General features: G+C 39.4%; 1 protein-coding gene and 1 long non-coding RNA gene across 7 annotated transcripts in view; one reads left to right on the top strand and one right to left on the bottom strand.

Moving 5' to 3' along the window:
* Positions 1 to 20,644, bottom strand: part of NOVA1 (NOVA alternative splicing regulator 1) — a 147,345-nt gene extending 126,701 nt beyond the window's left edge. Inside the window, exons 1-2 of one of the 6 annotated variants that reach the window (XM_028721615.2) lie at positions 19,416 to 20,641; positions 17,419 to 17,562 (exon numbers count right to left, since the gene is read on the bottom strand). In XM_028721615.2, coding sequence (XP_028577448.1) covers positions 17,419 to 17,562; positions 19,416 to 19,551 — 280 coding nt within the window. In that variant the 5' untranslated portion in view covers positions 19,552 to 20,641. Of the gene's footprint in view, positions 1 to 17,418; positions 17,563 to 18,620; positions 18,776 to 18,933; positions 19,364 to 19,415 lie in introns of those variants that run through there. The other 5 variants (XM_028721614.2, XM_077926336.1, XM_028721616.2 and 2 more) reach the window with 5 other exon arrangements.
* A 46-nt stretch (positions 20,645 to 20,690) lies between these two features.
* On the top strand, positions 20,691 to 26,201 carry LOC114593086 (uncharacterized). Its single transcript, XR_003705590.2, has 3 exons — positions 20,691 to 21,027; positions 22,421 to 22,531; positions 23,576 to 26,201. It is a non-coding gene; the product is annotated as an uncharacterized LOC114593086 (long non-coding RNA).
* The last annotated feature ends 1,233 nt before the right edge of the window (positions 26,202 to 27,434 follow it).

Below are 27,434 nucleotides of genomic sequence, written 5' to 3'. Positions count from 1 at the left end.
AAAAAGATAAAAAGTATTGTCTCTTTCCTGTAATTGAATACGTATATTTTATGGTCAACTCAAATAATTCACCCTAGATGTGCACTGCTACAAGTGATGAATTGTTTCAGATGACAGGGTACGCTGAAGTGAAAAATCTATGTTCAAGTGAAGGGGAAAATGACCAAGTATAACAGTCAAAAAAGCATCTGAAATAAATTATTTTATACTAAGCAATTAATCCATGGTAAAGCATTTTTAGAGAATAAATGCAGTCTTAAGTGAGAGAATCAAACTGATGAGAATCAAATATGCAGTGGTGCATTAAGATAGGCTCCTACTCTTTAGAATATTGGATTTTGAGACTGCGTACATTAAAACCTGAAGAGATTGAATTATCTTCCTTGCTGTAAATTAGGACCAGTACAAATTATGATCACTTCCTTATATTGATATATAGAGTATTATGTATATGTTTCAAGTTTTTGTTTCATCATTTCATTTTGTGATAAAGCATTGTTCACTAGAATGATGCCCATATCCAACAAAAGGCCAATCCCCATCTTTCCTGTCCCTTAAAGAGAATATGTGCTACTGACTAGAAGTCAGACAAGCCCAAAACATATATAAATATATTTATTTATTTATCCTTATAGGGAATGTCAAGAGGAGATTGTCCCCTTTAGATCTCTTAAACACCACCTGCACTCTGTAGGTGACAAATATGGATAAAAGATATATCATTATATCATCCAAAACCAGTTTGAAGTCCATATAATGATATTGGTTTCTTAATTTTTGACCTGGCAATGTATCGCAACTCATGATGTATGTGAGATGCAAAAATGACAATGTGGGGAAAACTGTGAAGACAGCCAATGCTTCTTTCAATTCCTGCAGCCCATTAATTCTGCCAGTGCTCCCCTGCCTCATGCAGGGGGCAGCGAATCAAAAAAGCAGGTGCCGGCAAAAATCACGACGCAGGAAAAACCATGAAACCAGCCAATGCCTCTTCATAGCGTCATCCTTATTTCAGACATCATGATATATTGGTATATTGCAGTGTTTAGCTGGTGATTTGTGATGTTGAAACTCAGATATCACCAAGCCCTAGTGACAAATCTCAGGGATGCAGTGCCAAATACAGCTGGATTTCCGAGGATGGTGAATCCTCTTCCTACCAGATGAGCACACTTCCCTTTGAATGCCCTGAGATAAGAAAAGCATGCTTTACAATGTTCTTGATCCCTCTCCTGAATGCATTCAGAAAAACCACCTAGAACGAAACATGCTGTTTCACATATCATCTGAAGAGAATTTGCAAACTGCTTAGATAGTGAATTTGGGTCCCCCCTCCTTTAAACTAATTCATTTTTCTTCTACTCTTAGGGTGGTTCTGTTCTTATTATCTTTGGAATTGGATACATTTTGCCTCCTCACAAAATCTGGTCAACTGGCTGGATGACAAGGAATGGTAGGAGGCTCCAGAATAGGACTGGCCCCTATGAAACAGCTGCCAGTACCAACAATCTGTGCCTCCTACTTCCCTTGTCTCCTCCTCAGCCAGATGTTTCCCAAGCAGCCTTTAACTACGTTGGGGATGGCCACCTTTGTTCTTTGTTCTGCAACATGCATAGCTAGGAAGTGCAATTTTTTTGCTGACCGCTTTTCAGAAATCTGGAACTTAGGTTAAGTTTTTAGTGCCTCCATTTTTTCCCTAAAATCTAATCAAGTCAAAGAAAGGGTATGCTATCAAGTTGTCATGATTTAATTTTTTGCAAATCTTCCAATAAAAGTAATTTCCAAGTATAACTTGTACTAAAAAAACATGTGTGTGTGTGTGTGTGTGTGTGTGTGTGTACATCCAACCTCCAATGTTCTTAGGAAGTGGGGTTTTACAGAAAAAACTCAGTGCCCTAAAATCAATGGGCATTATTGAAAAAAATGAGTTCCTATCATACCTTACATATCCTTGAGGTAAGCATTAAGCACTAGAATATCCAAGCACACAATTATTGAGAGAGCCAAGCTTCTCTGCTCCATCAGCCAATACTCTGTCTGATACTATAGCGCAAACAAAACCCCTCTGGAGGCTCTTTGTTTACAAATTAAGTATTTAAAAAAACAAAGAGGAAAGTGAAATTATAGACAATCTTTTAACTTGTCCTCAACCCTTGTTAGCTAAATAATGTGAAGAAAATGTGAAAGCTGTTTGCTTTATACAGCACAAGTCATTAAAAACATATATTTGAGATCTTACTTTGTTTATGTATATACTGAAGAAATATCTTAACAGTGAAGAACCAGAAATCCAAATCAGTGAAGAAGCAGAAAATAAAACATTCCAAGTGTCAGGATTAGAATTATCCCAGGTGCCAAACTGCCTCATCAAACAGAAAGCTGAAGTCATTTTCCAGAATTTAAAATACCCCAACCCCGCCACTGTCAGCTTACTGAATTATATGTGAACTGTTTATTGCTAGGTTTTTTTATGTTGAAATGTTATCATCGATTAAATATATGAGTAATACATAGCATTGATCATTTTGTTACACCCACATCTGTGGACGCAATGTTAATAATGCTTTCTCCTGTGCAATAGTTTTAAATATGTTCTCTGGTGTGGTAGTTTTTAAAATGTTCCTTTTTTCAGCACTTAAAACAAACTTCAGTTCACATCAAATATGTAAATCACCAAAGTGAGGAAAGTATTTTTTATCAAGTACAGATGCATTGGAAAATCAGAATAGGGCTAGAAAGCCTCAACTGTAAAATTACTCATGCCCACATTGCAGTACATTACTTTACTTTCTTTTGAAGATTTATAAACCAATTAATCACAGCACTCTCTAAGTGATGAGAAAAATTTTTTTGTAGGTATCACACAACTAAACACCACAAGATAATTAAAAAACCACAAGTATACATAAAATTATTGCCATTTTAAAAATAGTAAAACTTAAAACAAATATAGATATCTAAATCCAGGTAGGCTTGCAGAAATAAAAACAAATTTACCAAAGTGACTGTGCCTGTCTAATATCAATTGAAAAGCTGTTACGTAAATTGCAATATCAAAATCAAAGTTGACACTGACACCCTAGGATATTCTGCTTCCACCTCTCCACCCTGGAGATGCCACCACAGTGGTCTTAAAACAACATTCCTTTTCTTATAAAAGACTTTAGAAGAGCATTATTTGCTCCTTGGTTGTTGTTCAAGGAGTTAGTTCACAGGGTTCTTAATGTATATCCCACCCAGTTAGTAACCAGCCCAGATCTTCTTAGCTTGGAGGTGGAACTACATAAAGGCACCCTCAGTCCAAGACTATCACAGATATCATGCCTAGGAAAAGAAACACAAGAAGGCATGTAGATGTGTTTTACATATTAACCACAAAAAACCGTTTTCATAACACACATAGTGTATATACTTAAAATGTACCACTGAACAGTTGGAAAATACAGGGAGGGCTCCTAAGCAACATTACTAACTGGCTGTCATTACTATGCAGCTAATATAATTTTTTGCTACTGCTGTTGCATATCACCTGTATATGCACCTTCACAAACTTTCTTGCAGCAAGCACTAATCTACATATCATAATTATTACTTTAAGCATCTAACTAGCTTATGATCTTCTGTAAACTCACAAGAGGAAGGTTACAGGGCCCTCTTGGCAATAGCAGTGGAGTCATAGAATACCATCCCACCGAGTGTCAGCTGGCACCAATGCAAAGCATCTTTTGGGGCCAGTAAAATACCTTTATTTTCAGTCAAGCAATTTGAATATATCTATTCGGCCTTGCATTGTGACAGATTATGTGATATTTTGACTCTTCCTTGTTCTTATTTTTTATTGATTGTATTTTAAACTGTTGTTACCTGCCTGTTATCCATGAGAACCAGGTGCAATAGAAATTCTAAAAAAGAAATCTAAATCTCACTTTATTCTGCAATTTTTTCTCATTTATTCCTGGCCCACATTGTACTACAATAAATCAGGTAGAATTTTATAATGTAAGATCAGGCCAAAGACCTATCTAGTCTGGAGGGCAATCTCCTACAATTCTTCCTGAGCAACTGGCATTCAACAGCATACAGAATCTGATCCTTGAGGTAGAATATAGTATTAGTAACCTTATCCTCCATTAATTTGTCTAATCCCCTTTTAAAGCTGTCTACATTTGTGGCCATCACTATAGTTGAGAATTCTGCAGCTTAATTATGAGCCATGTGAAATATTTTGTCCTGAATATGTTTCAGGTTCTTGTATTATAAAAGAAGGATAATATGCTCTATCCACAGTCTCTAAACCATGCATAATTTTATAAACCTCAAAACTTATGTATATTTTTACTGAACTAAAAAGTCCCAAGCATTGTAATAATCCTCACGGGGAGTTGCTCCAGTCTTTTTGGCTGCCCTTTTCCAACTTGACAAAATCTCTTTTGAGAGATGGTGACCATAACTTTACACAGTGTTCCAAGTGTGGTTGCACCACATTTTGGGATAAAGGCATTCCAATACCGGCATTTTTTGTTTTCAACCCTTCTCCTAATTATCTTGAGAATGGAATTAGCATTTTCCCCAGGTCCCATGTACTGGATTAACTATTTAATTGAACCTATGTATCACAACTCCAAGATCTCTTTTCTGGTCAGTCACCACGCATTCAGACATCAGTGTGCAGTTCACAAATAAAACACAACCAATGACAGTTATGCAGCATAGACAAAATAAAGAATAATGAGTGTCATCAAAGAAATTATGCCTATCTTACTAAAATTTAGTTGGTTCAACAGAGAACAGTAACCTATATTGTTAAGAAGAGCCTGCCTTGTTACATTCCAACCTACTGTACTTTGAACAAAAATTAATTTTCCATTGAATGCAGCGTCTCAATTATTTTATTCTGCTTCTGCTTTTTTAAAATTTTGAAGAGCAACTTTGAAAGAGAAAAGAAGAAGAAGTCAGACTGCATCCTGAAGCCTTTGCTGTTCCTTTTGGAATTCAGTTTAGTTTATGGCAAATTTCTATACATCAATAGCTATTGTTCTTTGTTATCAAGGAATGCCACACAGGCAAGTAAGCAGGCCTATGAAGGTAAGACAGAGCCTTTATACCAAGATGGGAAATATCAGGTACAGGGGTGGAATGTGGTCCCTCAGACCTTTCTGTCTGGCTTTCAGACCTCTCCCCAGGTCACCATCCTCATTAGCCCTGCTTCAAACACCCTGTTGAAAAGTGTCCTTGAACTGTGATGATGCCTCTTGGTTATCCTAATGTAGGACAAAGATGGTCATGAGACAAGGGGGTGTAGGAACAAGTCTGTTGTACAAAAGAAAGCTTTTCTTTTCTTTTTTACTTTTATTGTTCCTCCAACTATTGCTTCTAGCTCCACTCATTATTGACATGTGACTCTCAAAAGGTTGCCCAGAAAGGAATGAAGTCCTTGAGCTGAGACATGTTCCCTGCCCCTGCTTCATATGTTCCACCCATTGTGTCTAGTATAGAAAACAGGAGGCTCCGAGAGGAGGGAAGCGTAGTACAGAAATGTAACAGACTGTTGCAAGAAGAACAGAGCCCTCCGTCCTCTTCTGTGAGCCCCAGAAGGCTAGTAAGTGGGGGCGCGGGGCGGTATATCCAAGGCTGTTTGTAATTATTCAGAAGTTTGCTAGGCCTAAATTCTTACTTTCTATTTCATAATAATTTAACTCTCTCTATCTCTCTCTCTATATATATATATTTTTACAAAGAAGAAATAAAGATATTCACTACTTCTTATCCAACAGCAGTGAATTACAAGTGTCATGCATGAAGTGGTCATTGGGCAAAACATTGCAGCTTTAGCATGAAACGTTCAAATATATATTCTGACACATTTTTTTTTTAAGTACATGGCCATCTGTTCCTCTTCCGTGTCCCTGTCATGACATCTGCTTTAATCCATGTTACTAGAAGGACATGGTCCTTGAGTTGTTATTCTGTGAATGGATTCAAGTTACAAGAAAGGAGATTCTGACTAAGCATCAGGAAGAACTTTATGACACTAAGAGCTGTTTGACAGTGGAACAGACTCTTTTCTTGTAGGTTTATAAGCAGAGTTTGTATGGCCATCTGTCATGGGTGCTTTAGTTGAGATTCCTGTATTGCAAGGGGTTGGACTAGATGACCCTCGGAATCCCTTCCAACTTTACAATTGTATGATTTTGTAAGTACAGTGGTACCTCGGTTTAAGAACAGTCCTGTTTACAAACGATTCAGATTACGAACTCTGCAAAACCGGAAGTAGTATTGTGGTTTGTGAACTTTATCTCGGTCTACAAATGGAAATCAAACGGTGGAAGGGCACTGGCGGTGGGAGGCCTCATTAGGGAAAGCGCACCTCAGTTTAAGAATGGATTCAGTTTAAGAACAGACTTCAGGAACGAATTAAGTTTGTAAACCGAGGTACCACTATACTAAAAAAAATAAACGCAGTAAATATTGTGAACAGATGATTCTATGTAAAATCCCAACCTCAAAAGATATTTTCTCTTCTACCCCTCATTTATGCCATATTCCAGACATTACAAGCATTTCAATATGCCAAGTGAAAGTTCTGTGTTCCCATATCCTCTGTATATTCAGGCACAACACCAGCAGCACTGATTATTCCAAAAGCACTTTGCAATATACTATGAAGAAAGAGGCCACACATAGACTAATTAATAATGATATGGAGAGAGTGGGGGTCTTAAAAATCACTGGAATTATTTCAGCAAAAAGAAATAAAAGGCCCCCCCCAATGTATGACTTCTTTAAAAATCCTTTCTAAAAATTCAAATGGGGCAAGAGTTTTGGAAAATCTCATGCTGTACATGTGTTAGGAATTCTTCTAAAGCTTTAACAGCAGTGTTATAGTCTAAAAGGGATTAGACAGCTTTATTCTTAAGACTAAGCCTTTTAAACACATACCTATATACTTGGTGTTATGGAAGGCTGAATGAAGAACTCACTCAAAGAATCTAGAGAAGAACCTTTGTGTCTTTAACAGTAACAGAAAGCCCCTCACTCTACTACAACTTTGTCCAGCTCTACCTAATAATTATACTATCTACACACCTCTTTTCCCCGCTCCTTTATTTTAACATACAAATAAATTAGCAGTATTGAAAGGTTTGGTTGTTCGAATAATCAGTCCCTCATCTTTAAATTTCAAATACTTTTAAATAACTTTTTAACTGTAATAGCAATTTTGCTATCAGTCTTAGAGGATGGCTCTGGCAGAATCTCAGAAAATGAACTTAGTTTTTCGGGTACTACTCAAGTCTGGAAGTTCTACTTTCTCAGGAATAGAAAAAAGTTGTTTTGTGTTTAAGTAGTCCACTTTTGTCTCAACAAAATATGATGTGTGTTTTCTTATTTTCACTGAGCAATAGATGGAGTCTTGCCATGTCTTTTCTTCTATCAAGTTTATATTGAATTCTCCTGGTTCTATATGTGGCCGTTCTCAGATTGAATTGTGCTAAGTATAAAAATATTCATAAAGCCACTTTGGGGGGGGGGGATTATCTAGGGTTGCACGGTGTATTCTGATTTGCCTTCACATTAAGAATTCTGCTTAGCTTATCCAGCAGCTATCAGTGGGACTGACATCTAGCTTTAGAAAACAGTACGAAGGTCATCTGTCTCAATATTGTCTTCGCAGTTTCTTCCACTTCTTCTGCTTAGTTGGGGCTAGTGGCAATATGGCAAAAGTTGCAAAAAGTACAGATGGGGCTATTCGATTACATTTTACTTAGAATAAACCTATTAAAATAAATAAACATGACTAAGTTAGGTTCATTACTTTTAATGGGTCTGCTCTGAGGTAAACAGTACCCAAAATTAGTAAAATGCTGGTCCTATAAATTGGGTTGCAACATTCGTCATAAGCTCATGTGGAATGTCAAGGCAGACAGATATATCCTTTAATTGTGCGACAATGCTGTAGAAAAACACTGTATCACAATATATATTGAATAATACTTTACAACGAAATAGTGTCAGCCTCCCAATTCACACAAGTAAGGTGCCAGCTTTTTCTAATGGATAAAAATGTAGCAATTAAAGGTTTCTTCTATTGTGTTGATCTATATCTACTATTGTAGTATTAGAATTGGATGTTGTTGCTTGTGTTATTTCCAGCACCGTCTGCTTGGATAACTCACAGCATTTGGTTAGACTAGGAGAAGTTAAGGGGATGCCTTCAAGATGTTATCAGGAATATCAACTGTCATAATTCCTGACCAGTTGTCATAATGGCTGGTCCAAGAACATCTGGAGAGTGTCACATTATATCTGATGATTCTCTTACAGTTTTATCACGTCAACAAGCATACAATGGCCAGGTGCTTTATAATCCTAATCCACCCCTCGGCCCCTACCATTTGCAGCTTCAGCCTATTTTATTTCTTCATGTTGATCCAGGTTAGGAAAATAGTGCTGAACAATCTCCACCTTGACCCATAAATGGGACCTGTTTCATAAAGGGCCTGACTGCCCTTCTGAAAAATGACAAATACAACCATAAGTAACACACATATACGCTCATGGGCAGAAAATTTAATTTAGAGAGGCAATTCAAGGGATAAACCAGACTATTCATCCTTATCAACCCCACTCTGGATCAACAGGATAAAAGAGCAAGCAATGAACTTGCAAAGAGGAACTTTTCAATTTGGCAGCACTGGAGTCCTAAACATGTTTTAATAGTACTTTTGTGCACCTGTACCTGACAGGCTATTACAAAAACATTTTGTCACAAAAACATTATATCTCAAGAAATATGAGCTTACACAGAAAGCACAGTAATACTGTAATAAAATAACACCATATGGATGCTCTGCAAAATGTTAAGTGGAATTGCCATCCTTACTTCAGAGAAAAGGGCTGGTGTGGAAGTACTCAAAGTTAAAGTTGCTTTAACTTATATTGTTCACATTCAACCCATTACTGTGTCTGACCACTGTCACATTTTAAGATTAGCTTGACAGGACACAGGAGCTAAATGTTTCTTTTTATTTTTGCTTAAAAATTGCCAGGGCATTAGAGCATATTAAAACTTTCCCCTTTGCCACTTTCAGCATGGCGTGGAGACTGAAAAAAAGGCACAATAAAGGTTAACCCAACACTATGCCCCAATCTTATTGGCTGTGGGGCAGGGGAGGATATCAAAGGGGAATAAAGTCTCAAAATAGTTTAAAATGCTTAATTATATTTTAATAATTGTTTTTTCTATGTTTTTTGTGATTCTTGTTTTAATCTATATGCCACCCCGAGCAGGGAAAAAGGTAGAATAATAATAATAATAATAATAATAATAATAATAATAATAATAATAATGTCAAAAGACTAACAAACTGAGTATGGCATAAGCTGTTGTAAACTGCAGTCCACTTCCAATGCATGACTGATGAAGTGGGCTGTAGTCCATGAAAGCCTGTGTCATAAAAAAAATTGTTAACCTTAAGGTATCACAAGATTTTGTTTTGCTACAGTAAACAAACACAGCTACCTCTCTGAAAACTGTTCAAAATATCCAGAAATCTAATAATTGGTCTCCCATCTTTCTTATACTTTGTTCCTAGGATTGTATGCTCCTTGGGGCGGAACCAGAAGGTTGCACAACCCAGCAAGCAAAACAAAACACATTTTAGGAAATAGTGTATGGGCAAATTCTTCATACAACATTAGACATGATCTTAGAAGGACATCCATATTCACTTTTTTCCTTAGCTTAAAAAAAACTCATTCTAGAAAAGAGCAATAAATACAAACGTGGGCATTCCACAGGCAGAGAATCAAATGGATTGAACTAATTATTAAAAGTGATCAAAATGCTGGATTTGTTTTATTGCCACTAAAACGCGCACACACAGCTGTCCTAATTTTTTCTGGCACCAGCATAACTGCAACACATCAATCAGTACATCTAAATCTGAATATTAAACCTGCTTGCGTACCAACTCCACGACTCTCAACCTTTAGTACGCCAAGATATGTGATGTCATAACACAGCAAAATTCTCAATTTCCGTGCCACTAGCTACCAATGCATCACAGACTTCTTCGCTAAAGGTTACATATGAGTGGGCTTGAAAAGACAGGGCTACTGTTTTCAGCAGCAGCTAAAATGAAGTTTTAGCCTTAAGGCTCCAACAAGCTTGTCTTTTTCTAGAGTTGTGTCTAACAATAATGCATTCATTTATAATACATTTCTATTTAAAGTCATATAATATTTCTTAGGTGAGCATTCAGTAGTCTGACAAGGTTTTAAACGTAAATATGTGTTTTTATGGGAGCACCTTATTAGTAACTACAAATGCACCACCTATCAGTGTCAAACTAGTTGTAATGATGAATCAAATAACACAAGCTGTTAATATGCTCACAGCTTAAAATGCTTTATTTCTTTATATTTAATCATCTTACCAGAGTGATTCTACCCTTTGTCCCTATTCCCCGTTTTCCAAAATAATCATTGTTATTTTGCAGAACTTCTATCCATGTTGACAAGACAGGTCCTGCAGAATACAGTAGGAAATATATTTATGGAAAACAGAAGTTTTATTCCTTCCACAAATAAAATCCAGAAATCAGACACACGAACACATCATACTTACTGTAAATTTAAACTATTAAGTAGACTTTAAATGTACTGAATAGTGATGAAATCTAGTAGTGATGAAAGAATGCTAAAGATGTACCGGTGTCATAGAGATAGTGTCCAGTAAGTACACTGACAAACTGGGCTGCCATATTCAGGTAGGTAGTTGTGTTGGTCTGACGCAGTCAAAATAAATAAAAAATTGTCCAGTAGCACTTTAGAGACCAACTAAGTTTGTTTTGGGTATAAGCTTTTGCGTGCATGCACACTTTTTCAGATGGGATGCCATATGAAACTAGCAGTTAACATGCAAAATCAAGGAAAGCTAAATAAACAAACTTTGTATTCTGAATGAAATAATTGAGTAGCATTTGATTTCAGTATTTTCAGAAAATAATTGTTTGCAATAATAAGGTATGAAGAGTTTTGCCCAAATGCAAAAGTCTAGCCAGTTTAAGGCAATTCATATTTACTTAATTGAAACAAACGTAAAACAAAACAAAAGTCTGAATCTTAAAGTAATAAGGTTCAATGTTTTCAAATCTCTTAAATAGTTATAGTATAGAACAAAAAACTCAAAGTTACAAAGTTTGAAATCCCAATATTCTCAAATGAGAAAGTTAAATGGTATGTTTTAATCTCTTCTATGAAAGACATGGGTACTGAAACATTCATAACACCTCCATGTACCCAGCATGCAGTACATAACCTTTCAAAGCATCTTCCCAAAACAGAAGCGAACGTCTGTTGTATTCAAGTAATGAGGAAGCCTAAAACACCATGTAGATGTATAGCAAAATTTTCCAGACTACCTATTTTTTTTTATCAAAACGCAACACATCACACAGAACATAATACGAGATAAATGATGTTACCGAAATAATATACAAATCTACATTTGATATTCAGCATTCATTCAATACTGGAAGTTTTGATACATATTTCAGAGTAGACGCTATTGGTTTTAATAGGTCTTCAGTATAAGTATGGTTATACTGAAGAACCTAAGGCAGACTAAAAAATGCACATTTTATTTAAAATATTGTATTTCCTCCTTTCATCCACTTGCTTTTACAATGCAGTTAATATTGAATAAAAACCAATAGTCATTTTAAATCTTAAAAAAGCATTCAGTAAAAAGATCATGAGAATAGCTTCTCAATTTCCAGTATGTACTGCCTTTTATGCTATGACACTACAGCCTCTGAGGGTCAGATTAATTAAGATCAACAGCAGCTGCAGTGCAACGTGAGAAGCACACTGTCACAATTCCCACCAGTCTAGCCCAATTACCTGCAGCATTCCAGCACTGGACAACTGACAACCTTCAAGTCTCTACCAAGTCATTCCTTCCCACCGGACTAACAATAAACATTAAAAACAAACTAACCTCTTTTTGAGAAGGGCTGCAACACCAACTGCACCTGCTGAAAACTGCAAAGATGAATCCCAGAAATGTTTGTTAGTCGGATCTCTACAGATGTTGTTGAACTTAACCAGAACCAAGTTCAAAGATGGAAATGAGGCAGCAATCAACCCCAAACTTCATAGCAATTTTAACTTTCAAAATCTGCAATCTGATTTAAAGAATTAGCATTTTCTTTTCTAATTTGCAAGATCGTTATTTGTTTAAAACCTATATTGTTCGGAAAATTAATTTTCCAAATCATTTTCGGCAAAAGTAATCTTATCCTTCAAAACGAGGTGACAGGACTTTAAAAGAATTTTAAAAAATCAATTATTAAAATAAGTGAAAGAGCAAAGAGGTAAAGCGACAACTTAAGACTTCTGTTAAACTGGAAGTTCACCAAAATTATGTTTGTATTAAGATATCTAAAATTACCTTTTTTACTTTCTAAAACGAATTCACTTCCATGATCAGGTATTAGGAACCTCACTGCCATTCCAAATAGCATTTCATTTTTTTAAATGCTGTCTGAAAGATATTTATTGTACAGATTATTTTACTAGTGCATTGAGCTTTTTACCTTCACACCATCACTATAAAGCTAAGCAGCAGTTTAAAATGAAGCAATAAGGATTCTTTCTGAAATGGATGCGTCTTTCTTGGTTCCTCTATAAAACTCCACACGCCCTGCAATATTCACTATATAAGAACATTGCACACAGAAAAATAATTCTCTATTAATAATGTATCTAAGTAAACTGAATTCCATAATTTAAAAAAATTAACAAGTTCCTTCTTTAACATTGTTCTGTCATCCTCAAATAAATTTGGCCTATAAACCTTTCAAAAAACTAATCCACTGTGCATGCTGATAAGTGAAAGTTGCAAAACAGATAGGCAACTTGTAGATGTCTCCTGGCTATGCTCATCAATCTGATCCCAAAACTCTTTCTAGCGGAATTCCTTTCCACTGGTTGCATTAAGATTCACTCAGTGAGTGATTTGCTGGAATGTATGACCACCATATTTTAGTTTAGAAAGAAGTTTCCTCCAGGAACTCATCTGAATTGATCAGATGGAGCGGAGATGTGATTGTACACCATCCTGCCCTGCAGTAGGATGCTAGATCAGGTGACTATTTTCCCTCTCCTAGCACCATTTTTAAGGCTGAAATCCTACATACACTTAGCGAAAAGTACACATTCATAAACTGATAGATCAGTTTGTTAATGTTGAAGATTGTACACTAAATGCCTATCATTTTTTATTATTTAAGGGACGGGGTGGGGTTAGAGAAACATCAATACAGGCATTTCAATTCAGAACAAATCCACTCTTTTTAAAGTTTTATTCAACAATCATAAGATCAATCACCAAATCAACAAGGGACAAAAACCACAAAAGTACTAGAAGTCCCCAACACCCAGAAAGCATATTTAATGGAAATGCTGCATTACTCCCCATATTAAAGAAAATATAACATTATACACAAAAAGCTACCTCCACGTCATACAGAATTCTCATCCATTTATAGCTTAATTCTGAACACTAAAAAATAAATAAATCAGAACCTAACTTGTTTTTTCTCATTAAAGCAGACTTTGCAAGATCAATGGCAGCTGTACAACTGAGAATTATACCTTCAAATAGCTAGTATTCAATGCTTGGGCATTTAAGAGTTAAAAAAACCCAAGAGAACTAAGCTTTGCTTCTCAGTGACCACAATTACCACATACTCAGCATTACTACTTCCTTCAGAAACAATCCTCCTGAGTAAAAAATGGTAGTAGCAATACAACCTGTAGCACCGTGTCTATATTTAAGCATCCTAAAATAAGGACACATTTTGTGGGGCAGGGTGGGAATGACATGTACCATGAAAGCTAAAACGTAATGGGACAGATGTGTCAGCCTTTTACATGAATGACATCCTTGCTGGAATACATCTCCAAGCATCTGGACAGCCACACTGCACACAGCTATTCACATTCATATCCTAATTTCAACCACACTTACACTGTAACCCTATATATGAAGTCAGAAATAAATCCCATTGAGTTCAATGGGACTTTTTCCAGGGTGAGTATAGGATTGCAGTCTCAATCATTTAACAGCTTTCATTTAACAAGCAGAGATTTAAAATTACAACTATTTTTTTTAGCGAAGAAATGACTGCTGTACTTAACCAAAAAACTATTTACCTCTACGCTCTCATTACTTTCTCAAAGTCCATAGCGTTTTGTGAGAACGCCCTTTGAAAGGTTGCCTGTGGAGTTATTATTCTGAAATTATGAACTTCAGGAAAATACTGGTGTACATTTGGTCATTTTTTTAAAGGGAGGGGCAACATATTCAAGGTCATAACTCATAAAATTCCTGTTCAACATGTTTTACTGAACTTCTCCATAACTCTTCCTCAGATTTTATTAATATCAAGTGAAATACTAAAAGCAAGTGATATAGAATATCATTTCACAAAGTAACTATGCATTTCCTCATAAACTATTGAGTTCCTTTAAAATGTCATAAAATCAATGGGATTTTAACTAAGAAAATATTTTCAGTGTGTGTTATATACACCAAGATTTCATATGTCATAAGGAAAGAATTACCAGTCATACATGTATGTACAGCAGCTTTTTTATTTTAAAAAATGTGCATTGCACTACTCAAACACAGAATACACAATAAATCTATCTACCATACAGCAAACAAGAAAAAGTCAGCAGACTATTATATGCAGTTGTCCAATTTTATCAAGTAGTATTACTGGAAATTCCAAAGCAGAATTACTGGACATTCCAAATCAAAATTCTGCAGTATTATCTTTCCTTAAACATTCTTATTTTCTAGTTATTAGATTATAAGTAGAGAAGCACAGACAAACAATGCTTACCTGTTTTTTAACAGTTTTGTGCCCAATAAGGATATTCATTCTGAGCATTTCACCAATTTTACTTACACTCTGGATGAAAAGTGTTTTGATAACCTGGATTAACTTGAAAATGCTTGCTAATATCCCAAGCTAATCAAAGGGCAGCAGCACTGAGGGGTTTTCTTCAAAGTATGCCAATAGTATGATTCATGTAACTAGCTGCAATTAATTTTGTTACTTCTGGTCATATCAGATAAACTAAACTTACTCTGTGCTAAATACAAACTCACATGGAATATAGTTCACAAACGCAACTATCATTGATACGCACAAAAAGTTTTATAATCTAGCTGTTGCCATTGAACTGTATAACTGCCAGGCATCTATGGAACAATTAATACCTATAAATATTACATTGATCAAAACTTTAGTTGGATACAATATTTACAATGCTAATCGAAAATTCACACCTACACAACATCAGTGTCTAGTCTAATTTAAGGATGATCAGAAGTTAGCATAGTTCAGATTAAGACTTCAGGATTTATAAATGGAAGAAACCCAAATTACAGTAGGTTGGAGAATCCATGAGCTCAAACTATGCGTCAGGCTCATGTTCAGTTCTAAACAGAAACATTACCTAGCACCATTAAAGAGTGACATGTATTAGCATGTTTATGTAGTTTATGGATGCCCATATTTATTTATTCACTAAAATTGATCAATACTGTGGTTTCAAATATAAACAAGGTCTCACAGGACCAAAATTAGTGATTAGTAAATAACAACAACAAGGGATTAGTTTACACCTGTTACAGTCAAACTGTACAAGCTCTCTCTCATGCTGGCATTTCTTCAGAGGGAACCTGTTTACGTCACAGGAACACTTAACACAAGGCTGTAAACCCCTCATCATGCCTTGTCTTTTTTTTTAACCTTCAGAGGAAATTTCTATTGAAATCTTTGCATCCGCCCAATTCAACACTTAATATTGATTTTAATTAGAATGGAAAGGACTCCTGTTAATGTAGCAAACAAAAGATTCCAATCTTGCTTAATACTATATAGCTAAATCAAAGGTTATGATTTAGAATTTGCATTGATGATCAAACACAAATTCTTCTGCACTGTCATCTCACATTGGCTATTCTTATGAATATCACAAACACATCTGTAATTTATTCATCTATTGTCTCCAAACTCAATTTGCCATTATAGCTATAATCCAAAACTGTCACAATTTTATGTCCATATCGATTATGTCATCTATATACCGGCTTTCACTTTTTAAAAATATACAAGCTTTTTCATCAACATTTTAAATACTATTTCATGAAAAAGACACCATTCATAAAAAATAACGCATTGTTATATACTGCATCTTGAATGGAATTTTTAATATAAGTCTTTGAACACATACACTCTCTGCCTCTGTACCACAACTATCACAAGAGAATAACAACCTTTGTATCAAACAACAATGATCCACTTCGGAATTTAAGACAGTAGAAAATGAAACACTCTTGTTTTACTCTTGACAGTCTTTCTAACTAGTTTACAAGATTCAATCATATCTATGAACCAGTACGAAATATAAATAATTTTTCTTTTCATTACAAGAAAAAAGAAAACAGGCCATCTCAATGGAAAGCCACCAGTGCTAGAGTTAAGAAAAATCAAATGACTATCAGAACACTTCCTTTATTGACAATGTTTCTTTTATCAATAATGCTTCATTACTGGTCTATATAAAGAAATGTTGCTTTTAATTTACATTAAATACCTCCACACCAGTTTAGAAATCTTTATCAACATTATGCATTCAAAAATGATAATAAAACACCATATATGAATTATACAGCCTTCAGTATGTATATTTTATAATTTAATCTTATAGTACTTATGTGTACAATATTCTTAGAGTCTAAATTTCCAAATAAAATTATTTGTTTTCTTTCGCAATAGGTTTCCGTTATATATCACAATTGTGAAAAATACACAAAATCAAAGAAACATCTGAAGAGCAGCACTTGGAATTTATATCATGTTAAGATGTATGAACAAAGCAATGAAGCAGAACCAAAGTACGTAATGGATTTAAGGTAAATGGCCTATTCTACAAGGAGAACCTGTGTTTTTACTTATGAGCTTAATTGCTATAATGTCTGAAAACTTCAGCAAAACCTGTAATGCCAGCTGTCAAACAGCCTGTTTTTTAAAAAAACATTTCTTGCAATAAGATGAACTGTGTAGAACACACATGCATAATAGCAATGATTCTTAGTTTTTCCACAATCAGGTTTAGACAGCGAGCTATCTTTTCTTTATTGCAAAATAACAAATACCAATATATTTACTTAGAATTGCTTGTGAATATGCATTTTACTATTCAAGAATGCCAGTTATTGTAGTGGTATGCTAATACTATTTAATTCTACAGGTACGCTAATGTTGTTTAATTATACAGAATGTGGATACATTACCCTAGGGATTTAACAAATAATCTTCTAAAGCTTGCACCTACCTGGATAAAAGTCTTTGGATTTAGAGAGCTTGATGGTAGCTCCAGTCTCTTTCTGCAGCTGAACAATTGTCTGTCCTCCCTTCCCAATTATAGATCCAGCCGCATAACTAGGTATGAGGACCTTTAGAAAATATTGGCCGTCCTCTGAAAAAATTGAGATATTGAAGGTTAATTAGCTGCCTAAAATCTCATTCATCCGCAAACCTACAAAAATATGCCTTTCTATTATAGTATTAACGTACAGGTATTCTGCACAGATATGTAACCAGTTGCACTATCCTTCATATCCGCTGTGAAAAAATGAAGAATCTAATGAATTGTCCTTAATTTGGTGGTGCTATGAGAAGCAATGACCCAATTCAAGTTGTAATTCTGAATGTAAAATAGTTACTAAGGTATGATATAACTCTTCAGAAAGAAAGAAAATACCTTACACAAGAATTTTGTCAAGAACTACAACTTTCCCTAAAAATGCTGCAAACTGGAAAGAAAACATTAAAAGGGCATTTGTTCACCATTAGCACTGTACTCTCCACAACACACAGCTTTATCCACTAAATCCAAAATTTGAGATTTTATTCAAAGAGTTTTAGCTATTGACAAGAAAACTTGGCAATATAAGTGGATGCAAGCATTTGCCTAAGTAATCCAGATGTATTTTTAAATGCTTCTCAAGTGGCAATGATCTCTTAATCAAAGGACATTAATAATATTTCCCCCTTTAAAAAAACCTGGAGTCATGCATACACTTTAAAAGGTGACTGCTTATGTCATGCCCAATGTAATGCCCAAATCAGAGCAAAACCAAAGAAAGAAAAAAGCCAGAACTGGGGAATGAATCAAATATTTCTTTACAACTGAACAATTTGCTCCTCCAATGAATGACATCAATTCTATGGACCTTAAAGAAACTGCTCTGAAAGGATCTCATCTAAAAACAACACACACATTTAAGCCCTCTTTATTAAAACACAAATACACACCCCTATCTGCTTTTCACAGCTTAACCTAAAAATGCATCATTACAGAACTTTGCTTCTATAAAGGAGCAGGTTCAGAGCCATCCTACTTTTCTTTGAGAGTCCATGTCCCAGCTAGTACAGGTGCGCCCCCCACCCCACCCCGCAAAGACATTATACAAACAGTTAAATACACGAGCTATCTAGTTCTGCTGTTTGTTAATGTTGGATGAATAAATTCACCTCTGCCTCGGTGCATTGTTATGAAGACTCCAGTGCAAATGAATAGAGGAGATGCTGGTCCCGTTATAACTCATCTCATCCAGGAAGAGCAGGATGTTAACTAACAAGTCACCGCACCAAGACAGGCAACTCCCGCCCTCCCTCCGCAAACCTCTCTCTGACACACACACACGCGCGCACACATCCCATCACCGTGACCCAACCCCAGGAAGAACAAATCTTTGCAACATTTTCCACCGTAACAGAAAGTGGTGCCAGGAAATCGACAAGATTTTTGTTGTATTGGGTGGGTGGGAGGAAAAAAAAAATCTACCTGGCGACTCACGAGAGGGGGGGCTTAAGAGGGGATGGGGGGAGTGAAAGTGCTTCTTTTCATCCGCCATTTATTCATTTAGTTTCTCCCAATTGTTCAAAGGCGTGCGCTGGTTAGGGGGGCGGGGGGGGGGGAGAGAAAGAGAGAGAAAGAAGCAGGCGAAAGCAGCAGCCCTGGGCTTGGTACAGCCCGGTGGGTCGAGGCTGAACAGCCCTCCCCTCCACCCCACCGCGACCCCAAGTCAGGACGAATATGCGAAATTAAAATAAAACGGAGCTGCTAGATGCTCGGAAAGCGGCGCCATTTTGATGAATGATAACATTAGAGAAATAAGGAATGTTTGGGGAAAGGGAAAGGAGGGCGAGGTGAGGCGAGGAGGCAGGTAGGAAAGGGGAAGGTGGGTGGGGAATTTGGGAGGAGGAAGAGGAGGAGGGGAAGGAGGAGGAGGAGGTGGTGGTGGTGGAGGGGGGGCGAATACCCACCGCCCGTGTTGGTCCTTTTGGTGCTGCCGGCTTCGGGGGGAGCTTCAAGTGGTCTTTTCCGAGAGTCCGGCGGGTCCAGGTCTATGGGCACCCCAGTGTGGGTCCCGTTCTGCTGGATGGGAGCTGCCGCCATCATGTTTGCTGCCGCCGCGAGAAGGATAACTGGCTTCTCCCTTCGGGGTGGGGGGGGAGCAGGGAGGGGGGAGGAGGAAGGAAGGGGGGGCTCGTCCCGCTTCTTTCGGGCTTCTTCTTGTCCTCCTTTTAAAAGCTCGAGCTAATCTGGCAAGTCCAACACCCCCTTTCCCCAAAAGGATGGGGTTTTTTGGGGGGTGGGGGCTGGAGGAAGAAGAGGAGGGTTTGTTTATCTGGCACCGGTGAAATGGGTGGGTGGGGAGGGGAGGAAAGGGGTGGGGGGGTGGGAAGCCAGGCAGGACGAGTGGCTGAAGGAGCAGCTGCAGTGCAGTGCCAGCAAGCAGAAGCTGAGGTAAAAGAGAGAGAAGGGGAAAAAGGGAAAAGAAAATTAAAAAAGGGAAAAGAGGGGAAGAAAGGGGGGTGGGGTGGGGTGGGAGGGGGGAGAAAGAGAAAACAAGGGGAGAGAAGAGAGGTAGGGGAGGAGGAGGGGGAGAAAGTGAGACGGAGGAGAGTGAGAGAGAGGGGGGAAGGAGGGAGAGAGAGAAAGGAGGGGGGACGGGAATGAGTGAGTGAAGCAGCGGAGAGAGGGAGGGAGCGAGGCTGACGAGGAGGAGCGAGCGAGGTGGCTGAGCGGGTAGGTGGCTGAGCGAGCGAGCGAGCCAGGGAGCGGGAGAGAGAGAAGAGGAGGGGGATAATTCAGGGAATTTGCCTCTGTGGCCCCTTCAGCCTCCACTCCCCGCCTTTTTCTTTCCTTTTCCCCTCCCCTCCCCTGCCTCTAGTCGTGCGCCTGCTTCTGCAGCTGGTGTCGAGCGGCTGCCTGAGCTGAGGAGAGCTGCTGCTGCTGTTGGTGGCTGTGGCGGTGCTGCTGCTGCTGCTTTCGCGCTCTCATTCTCTCCCCGTTTACGAGTCTTGTCTGTGGCGCGCTGCCGGGCTAGACTCTCTCTTCAGTCAGGAGTTGCTCTCGCTTGAGCCGCTTCTCTCGCTCCCTCCCTCCTGCGCGCGCACAGGCACTCTTCTCACACACACGCGCGCGCGCGCGCTCGCACAAAAACTCAGGAGCTCGTGGCTTTCGGTTGTGTGGGAAGCCGGCTCGCGCTCCTTTCCCCTTCCCTCAACGGCACCCCCATAACCCAAACAGGGTTTTTTTTAAAGAGAGAGGGAGGGGGGGAGGAGGACAAGTGGGGGCGTGAGGAAAAGGAGGGGGGCCGAAAGAGAGAGATGACAGTTAAATTATATATATAATATATATATATAATAAGGCAGGCCTTAGACGGAAGGATGGGTGTTTGAGCCAATAGGAGCTCAGGAGCGCTGAGCTCGGATTGGAGGGTTGAACCAATCACAAGAGACTTGTGGAACGGGGGCCCCACGCTGCCCTTAACACCCCTTAACGCATAGAGAGTAATAGGTGTCTTTCTTCACTACCACAGGCGGAAAAGCGGCCCTGGGGCAAAAGCTGCTGGGAAAGGAGCACCACACGGTACACACACAAGCAGAACTCGTGTCCATGAGCAGGGCTGGCTCCAGGTTCGCGCCGGGAGACCTTGTCAACCGCAACCGCATCTTAAGCGAGCGGGCAAAGTTGGCAGGTCACGCGCTTTCTCTCCTGGGGCAGCGCGGTGGCGAGGGAGAGCAGGTGTGCGAGCGGGGAAAGGGCGGCCGGCTGCCCCTTGCCAGGAGCAGCTGCCTCAGTCAACCTCCCGCTGGCTCGCTTCTCCCGCTGCTGGGAGGCTGGGAACTGGGGAGTCCAGTCCTCCCCATGGCGCTGCCCAGAGGAGGGAGGGTGAGCCAGCACAGGGGCAAGTGGTGGTCTCCCCCCCCCCCAAAAAAAAAAGAACAGCATCAGCCGAGGCTTCTTGCTCACCACCTCACTCTGGAAGCCTCCTAGCGGGACCCACTGCCACCCAAAAGAGGCAGTAAAATGGCAGTATGCCGAGATCATTGGGTCAATATTACCAACACTGGCTGGCAGCATGACTCAGGGGTCCCTGCCCAGCCTGGAGATTCTTGCCTTCTGCATACAGAACATGTGCAGTAGATTGTCCCTTCGGACAGTTCTACCCATGCAGTGCCACTTCCTTGGATCAAACACTCGCCTGCTTTCACAAGCAACTGCCACCTGCACCTGGAGTGTGTGTGTGTCCAGGCAGGGGGACCTATAGGAAGCTGCCTTATATGCAGAGTGAGACCAGTGTTACATCTACCCCAGTACCCTCTACATGAGCCGGCAGCAGCACTCCCCACGAGTTCGGACAGAAACCTTTCCCGGCTCTACCAGGAGATGCCAGGGATTGAACCTGGGACCTTCTGCATACAAAGCAAATGCGCTACCACCAAACGACCGCTCTTCCCCAAGGGGAGGAGGTGTTAGCGCTGCTACGCTCTGCAGCTCAAATTGGGCCCAATGGGGCCACCCAGAGTGAGCAAGAAAGCAAGAGCAAATTATGCCGCTCTTGACGGCAGAAGACACCACCTCTTTCCTTTCTCTGACACATGAGGAAGGATTCAGCTTGCTCAGTTCAGTCACCATTGCCCAACTCCCCAGGCTGTTGTTGCCTCTTCCTCCCTGCACATGTATCCACTTCCTCTGGGCACCTAGGTGTTTGAGTTTGGTCCCAGTCTTCTTCCCTGTGCTGTCCAAAGAAAGAGAGTAAAATGGCAGCTGCATCTTGCGTTCTTTCTCTGAACAGACCTGAGGCCCCAGACTAGAGATCAAGGGCAAGTAAGCAAGAGGAGGTCACAGCATATAGAGCTCTCTAGGCTCAGTTCTTCTGCCACAGCACCACCTAGAAAGAGAAGTCAAGCAAGCAGAAGCAGGAGAAACTTTCCTACCATGTTTCCTACTGTGTCTATATCTGTGCTCTCCCTTTCAGTGGTAGAGCAAACTAAATCCTTGCATCCACGTCTCTCAGAAGGAGAGGGTAGGTGAGCAATTGGAGAAGCTGTAGCCATTCCTTGCTACCACCACTTGCCCACTTTTGCAGGTGAGTGAGCGGCCCCTTCCCTGTGTCATCTGCATGTCATATAGCAAGGGGGCCCACCTACCCAAGAGCACATAGTTAGCGCATGTTAGTTTTCCTGAGGTGCTGGGGCCTCAGTAGCTGCTGGTTGCTGCCAGTTTTGTAAATAAACACATGCTTCTCCTGCTCCAGAAACAGCTACAGCTGGTTGCTTTACTGCTAATTTGCCACATTAACATTAAAATATTAAGCAAGAGGAAGGAGAGCTTAAAAGCAGCCTCATAAAAAAGGGAAAACACTCTAATAATGACTGGAAGCACTAACCTAGTTTTCTTTGGTTGTGGGGCATGCAAAACATGAATTACACGGAGTAGCTTCAGATTCCTCAGTCGCCTTTGACTATGTTGCTTCTTAAGGATTACAGATACAGTGGTACCTCGGATTACAGAGGCTTCAGGTTACAGACACTTCAGGTTACAAACTCTGCTAACCCAGAAATAGTACCTCGGGTTAAGAACTTTGCTTCAGGATGAGAACAGAAATCGCACAACGGCGGCAGCGGGAAGCCCCATTAGATAAAGTGGTACCTGAGGTTAAGAACAGTTTCAGGTTAAGAACGGACCGCCAGAATGAATTAAGTTCTTAACCCGAGGTACTACTGTATTGTGTACTCTCCAGCAATTAAACCAAAATAGCTGTCAGTTACATGTCGATAATCAGCACCGTAAATTAAAATCTCTTTACTTATAAGCATGCACTTAGAAAGAGAGAATTAATCTACCTTTCTAGAACTATCAGTAATGTGAGGATATCAGTGTTTTTAAGGTCTCACTCACTGGTGCCCCACCAAATTGGCAATTGTGCCACTGCAAGCTGTATCTAAATATAAAGCAACGCCACACTAGTGCATTCCACAGTACATATAGCATTTCCATGTCTTCAAGTGGTTTTGTCTATTTTACTGAGTTGGAGAGCGCACTCATGCCATGCGTTGGCTACCAAGTATAACTAATCCAAGTTAAGCAGTCCCGAGTACATATGCTGTTAACCATTTTTTCCTTCTCACAGTTAATATCCTCGATATATTTAGAAGCCACCTTTTAGAAGCCACCTAAACTTGTAGCCATCACAATGTTTGGTACCAGTGAATTCCTTCAATCAATTATGTATTACATGGAGTTGCACTAGCACTCTTTGTTTGCCCTGAATAAACAGCTAGTTAATTTCATTGGATAACTCTGAGTTCTCTGAGTTCTAGTGCTTTGAGAGAGAATAATTACCTTTTTCTGTTCACTACCTCCACAACATTCACAACTGAATAACTTTCTGTTATTTTCTTGCTTATTTGTTCCTTTTTCAAGCAAAAAAGCCTTGCTTTGCAGGAAAAATGCTTCTTCACTCATCATTTTTACTGTCTTCTCCCGATCGACATATCTTTTTCTTTTCTTTTTTGAGACAGAGCAAATGTTTGCACCAGATGTAGGTGTAGCATAGATTTATATAATGTCATTATAATATTTGATGAATTATACATAGTTTCTTTCCTAGAAATTCCTGCCACAGAATTTGCATATTTACTGTTGGAGCACACCAACCTGCCATTTTCACTGAGCTTCTCACCGTTATCCCATGGTCTCTTTTCTAGTAAGTTAAAACCATTTTAGAGCCCAACAGTATATATCAAAATTAGAATAAATTATTTTTTTAGCCATAAGCCTTACAAAATTACAGATGAAGCTATGCAAATTAAAATAGAACTGGAAAAAGCTATGAATCAATTGTCTATCATACTGGTGAAAACAGAATAAAATCACATAGAAATCAATACAGTGGTACATCTGGTTACGAACGCTTCAGGTTATAAGCTCCGCTAACCCAGAAGTAGCTGCTCCTGGTTGCAAACTTTGCCCCAGGATGCGAACGGAAATCGAATGCCAGAGGCACGCGCACAGCGGGAAACCCCATTAGCAAAAGCATGCCTCAGGATAAGAATGGTTTCAGCTTAAGAATGCACCTCCAGAACGAATTAAGTTTGTAACCAGAGGTACCACTGTAGTCCATCTTACAAACATTCTTATTAATTAATTCTTTTTATATTTAATGGCAGTCAGCACATGTATAGCTACAATGCAGATAACTTGCTGGAATTTAATCCAATTTCTGCTGGTTTGTCCAGTTTACATAATAATTTGAAACAGTCTAAAGAAAGCTTAGCCCAATGTTTTAATTGATGGGCTATTTGAACAAATAGGTTCCCACCCCCACACAGCTATATTCTCACCAGTACAGAACCTTAGTTTGTATCAGATAAGAAGTTAACACTCATCCAGTGCTGTAGAAAGAAATTGCTGCAGTCTTCATAAAGTGAAAGCTCTTCTTACAAACAACTTTGGAAGTTATATCAAGTAATTCTCCAGTGCACGCTTAAACATAAACAGCCTGTACCATGGTGCTATTTTTACTTCCACCAGTAGAGATAGATCTTGCTAGATAAACATGTCTGTTGTTCTCCTTTTAAACTCTGTTTATTTCTGCCAACAGTTCAAGTCCAGCAAAGCATGCTAGTGAGAGTTCATGCAAATGAATCTGAGTGATTTCCTAAATCCAAGTAGGCACCTCAGAGCAAGTAATCTATAAATGTTCCCTGAGACAAATTTTAGGGAGTCCATCGGTTGTCATGCTCATAATTTTAATCCAATAATTAAATAGAACCCTGCTATTCAGTTATACAGTTACTCAGTTTAGAAATATTATTTTGGGACTGTTTGGAACTTTAACGTCCCTGAATCATTTGTTCCGTATCCAAATTTAACTATTTCACTGTTCTGACTGACTCCAGTTACTGTGAGAATAAGTAACACTATTCCTATTACAATTTCCTGGTGCTTGCCTTCCTCACTTCTTTTCAGTGAAGCACCTTAAGCCTCTGAAAAGGATCTTAAGGTTTGGGAGAAGATAACCTGGTTCCAAGCTGTTAATTGTTGTTCTTATTATTGTCATTTATTAAGGGCTATCAACTTACCCTCATACAACATTAGTAAAAAGACAACTTCCATCTTGAGCAGGCACCCCGAAACTTGGCCTTCCAGATGTTTTGGGACTACAACTCCCATCATCCCTAGCTAACAGGACCAGTAGTCAGGGATGATGGGAATTGTAGTCCCAAAACATCTGGAGGGCTGAGTTTGGGGGTGCCTGATCTTGAGGAACTTACAGTATAAGTATTGTGTGGGGTGGGGGCAGTAGAGGGAGTTGAGGGGAGAAAGACAGATTAAAGGATAATGGGTGCACATTTGGGAAAGCAATTAAGCATAGTGTCAGTAGTTGATGAAGATTAAGGGGTTGCATTAACAATATTCAAGGAAGAGGTGGGACTTGAGGAAAGCTTTTACCTGTGGCACCACATCATCACTCAGCAAGGGCATTCTGGAAAGAAGGACAGCAAGAGAGAATTGGTGGCATCCGAGCAGGAAACATTCAAGTGGCTTTAGTTCTAAATGCTCCAGTATCTTCTGTTGTGCAAATAATGTTTATTCCTAGCCTTTCCCTATCTTTTTCCAGTATCCCTTTTCAGTCCCCCCCCCCCTGTAAGCTCGTGTTTCCGCTGTGGCTCCAACTGGTTTCCTTCTGTTTAAATAAGTCTGATGCTATCATTTTTTAAAAAATAAATATTTAGCAATATGTTTATCACAAACGTTCTGGGCATGTAATATTATTGCAACTTTACATTTTATTTGCCACGTTTTATGCTCAGGGAGGCTTCCCTTACAAAGTGGAGATCTCCCTAATGGGAAAATGCATGCACTGTCCAAGAAGAAGAAAAGAAAAAGTAGAAACAGAAGAAGCTACACTGGTTTCTGCTCCCTTTTTCAGTGATTGTTCAGACAAACAAGCCTATGGTTTCTTAACTCCCTTGCCAAGAGTGCTCCAGTTTCACTTGTCTGTCCACTTGCTTGTACATGGATCCTATGTGAGATTTTGCTTCAACTCCATTTCTTTTTGGGTAGCCCTTCTCCATTTTCGTGCCTCTGCCACCCGCTGTTTCTCATATCCTTCCCCCCTCCCATCCCGTGTGTGACAGCTTATGTCAAACTAATAATAATAATAATAATAATAATAAATTTTATTTATATCCCGCCCTCCCCAGCCGAAGCCGGGCTCAGGGCGGCTAACAACAATAAAACAGTACAAAAGTACAGCATAATAAACAACACTCTAAAATTATTCATTATAAAATTAATTAATTCAAGCCACTGGCAACCATTGGGCCAGATCTCCGCGAAGATTGCCGAGGGAGGGAGTCAGGCTGTGCCCTGGCCAAAGGCCTGGTGGAACAGCTCTGTCTTGCAGGCCCTGCGGAAAGATGTCAAGTCCCGCAGGGCCCTGGTCTCTTGTGACAGAGTGTTCCACCAGATCGGAGCCACAGCCGAAAAAGCCCTGGCTCTCGTTGAGGCCAGCCTAACTTCTCTGTGGCCTGGGACCTTCAAGATGTTTTTATTTGAAGACCGTAAGTTTCTCTGTGGGGCATACCAGGAGAGGTGGTCCCGTAGGTACGAGGGTCCTAGGCCGTATAGGGCTTTAAAGGTTAAAACCAGCACCTTAAACCTGATCCTGTACTCCACCGGGAGCCAGTGCAGCTGGTATAGCACCGGGTGAATGTGATCTCACAGCGAAGACCTCGTAAGGAGTCTCGCTGCAGCATTCTGCACCCGCTGGAGTTTCTGGGTCAGTCTCAAGGGCAGCCCCACGTAGAGCGAGTTACAATAATCCAGTCTGGAGGTGACCGTCACATGGATCACAGTCAGGGCGAGAGAGGTAAGGAGCCAACTGCTTAGCTTGGCGGAGATGGAAAAATGCCGCCTTTGTTATAGCTGCAATCTGTGCCTCCATGGAAAGGGAGGTGTCGAAGATTACACCCAAACTCTTA

Source organism: Podarcis muralis, chromosome 1 (assembly GCF_964188315.1).
Source record: "Podarcis muralis chromosome 1, rPodMur119.hap1.1, whole genome shotgun sequence".
NCBI classification, from domain to species: Eukaryota; Metazoa; Chordata; class Lepidosauria; order Squamata; family Lacertidae; genus Podarcis; species Podarcis muralis.
Note: the sequence above shows the minus strand (reverse complement) of the source record. Positions and strands in the feature narration are given on the sequence as shown.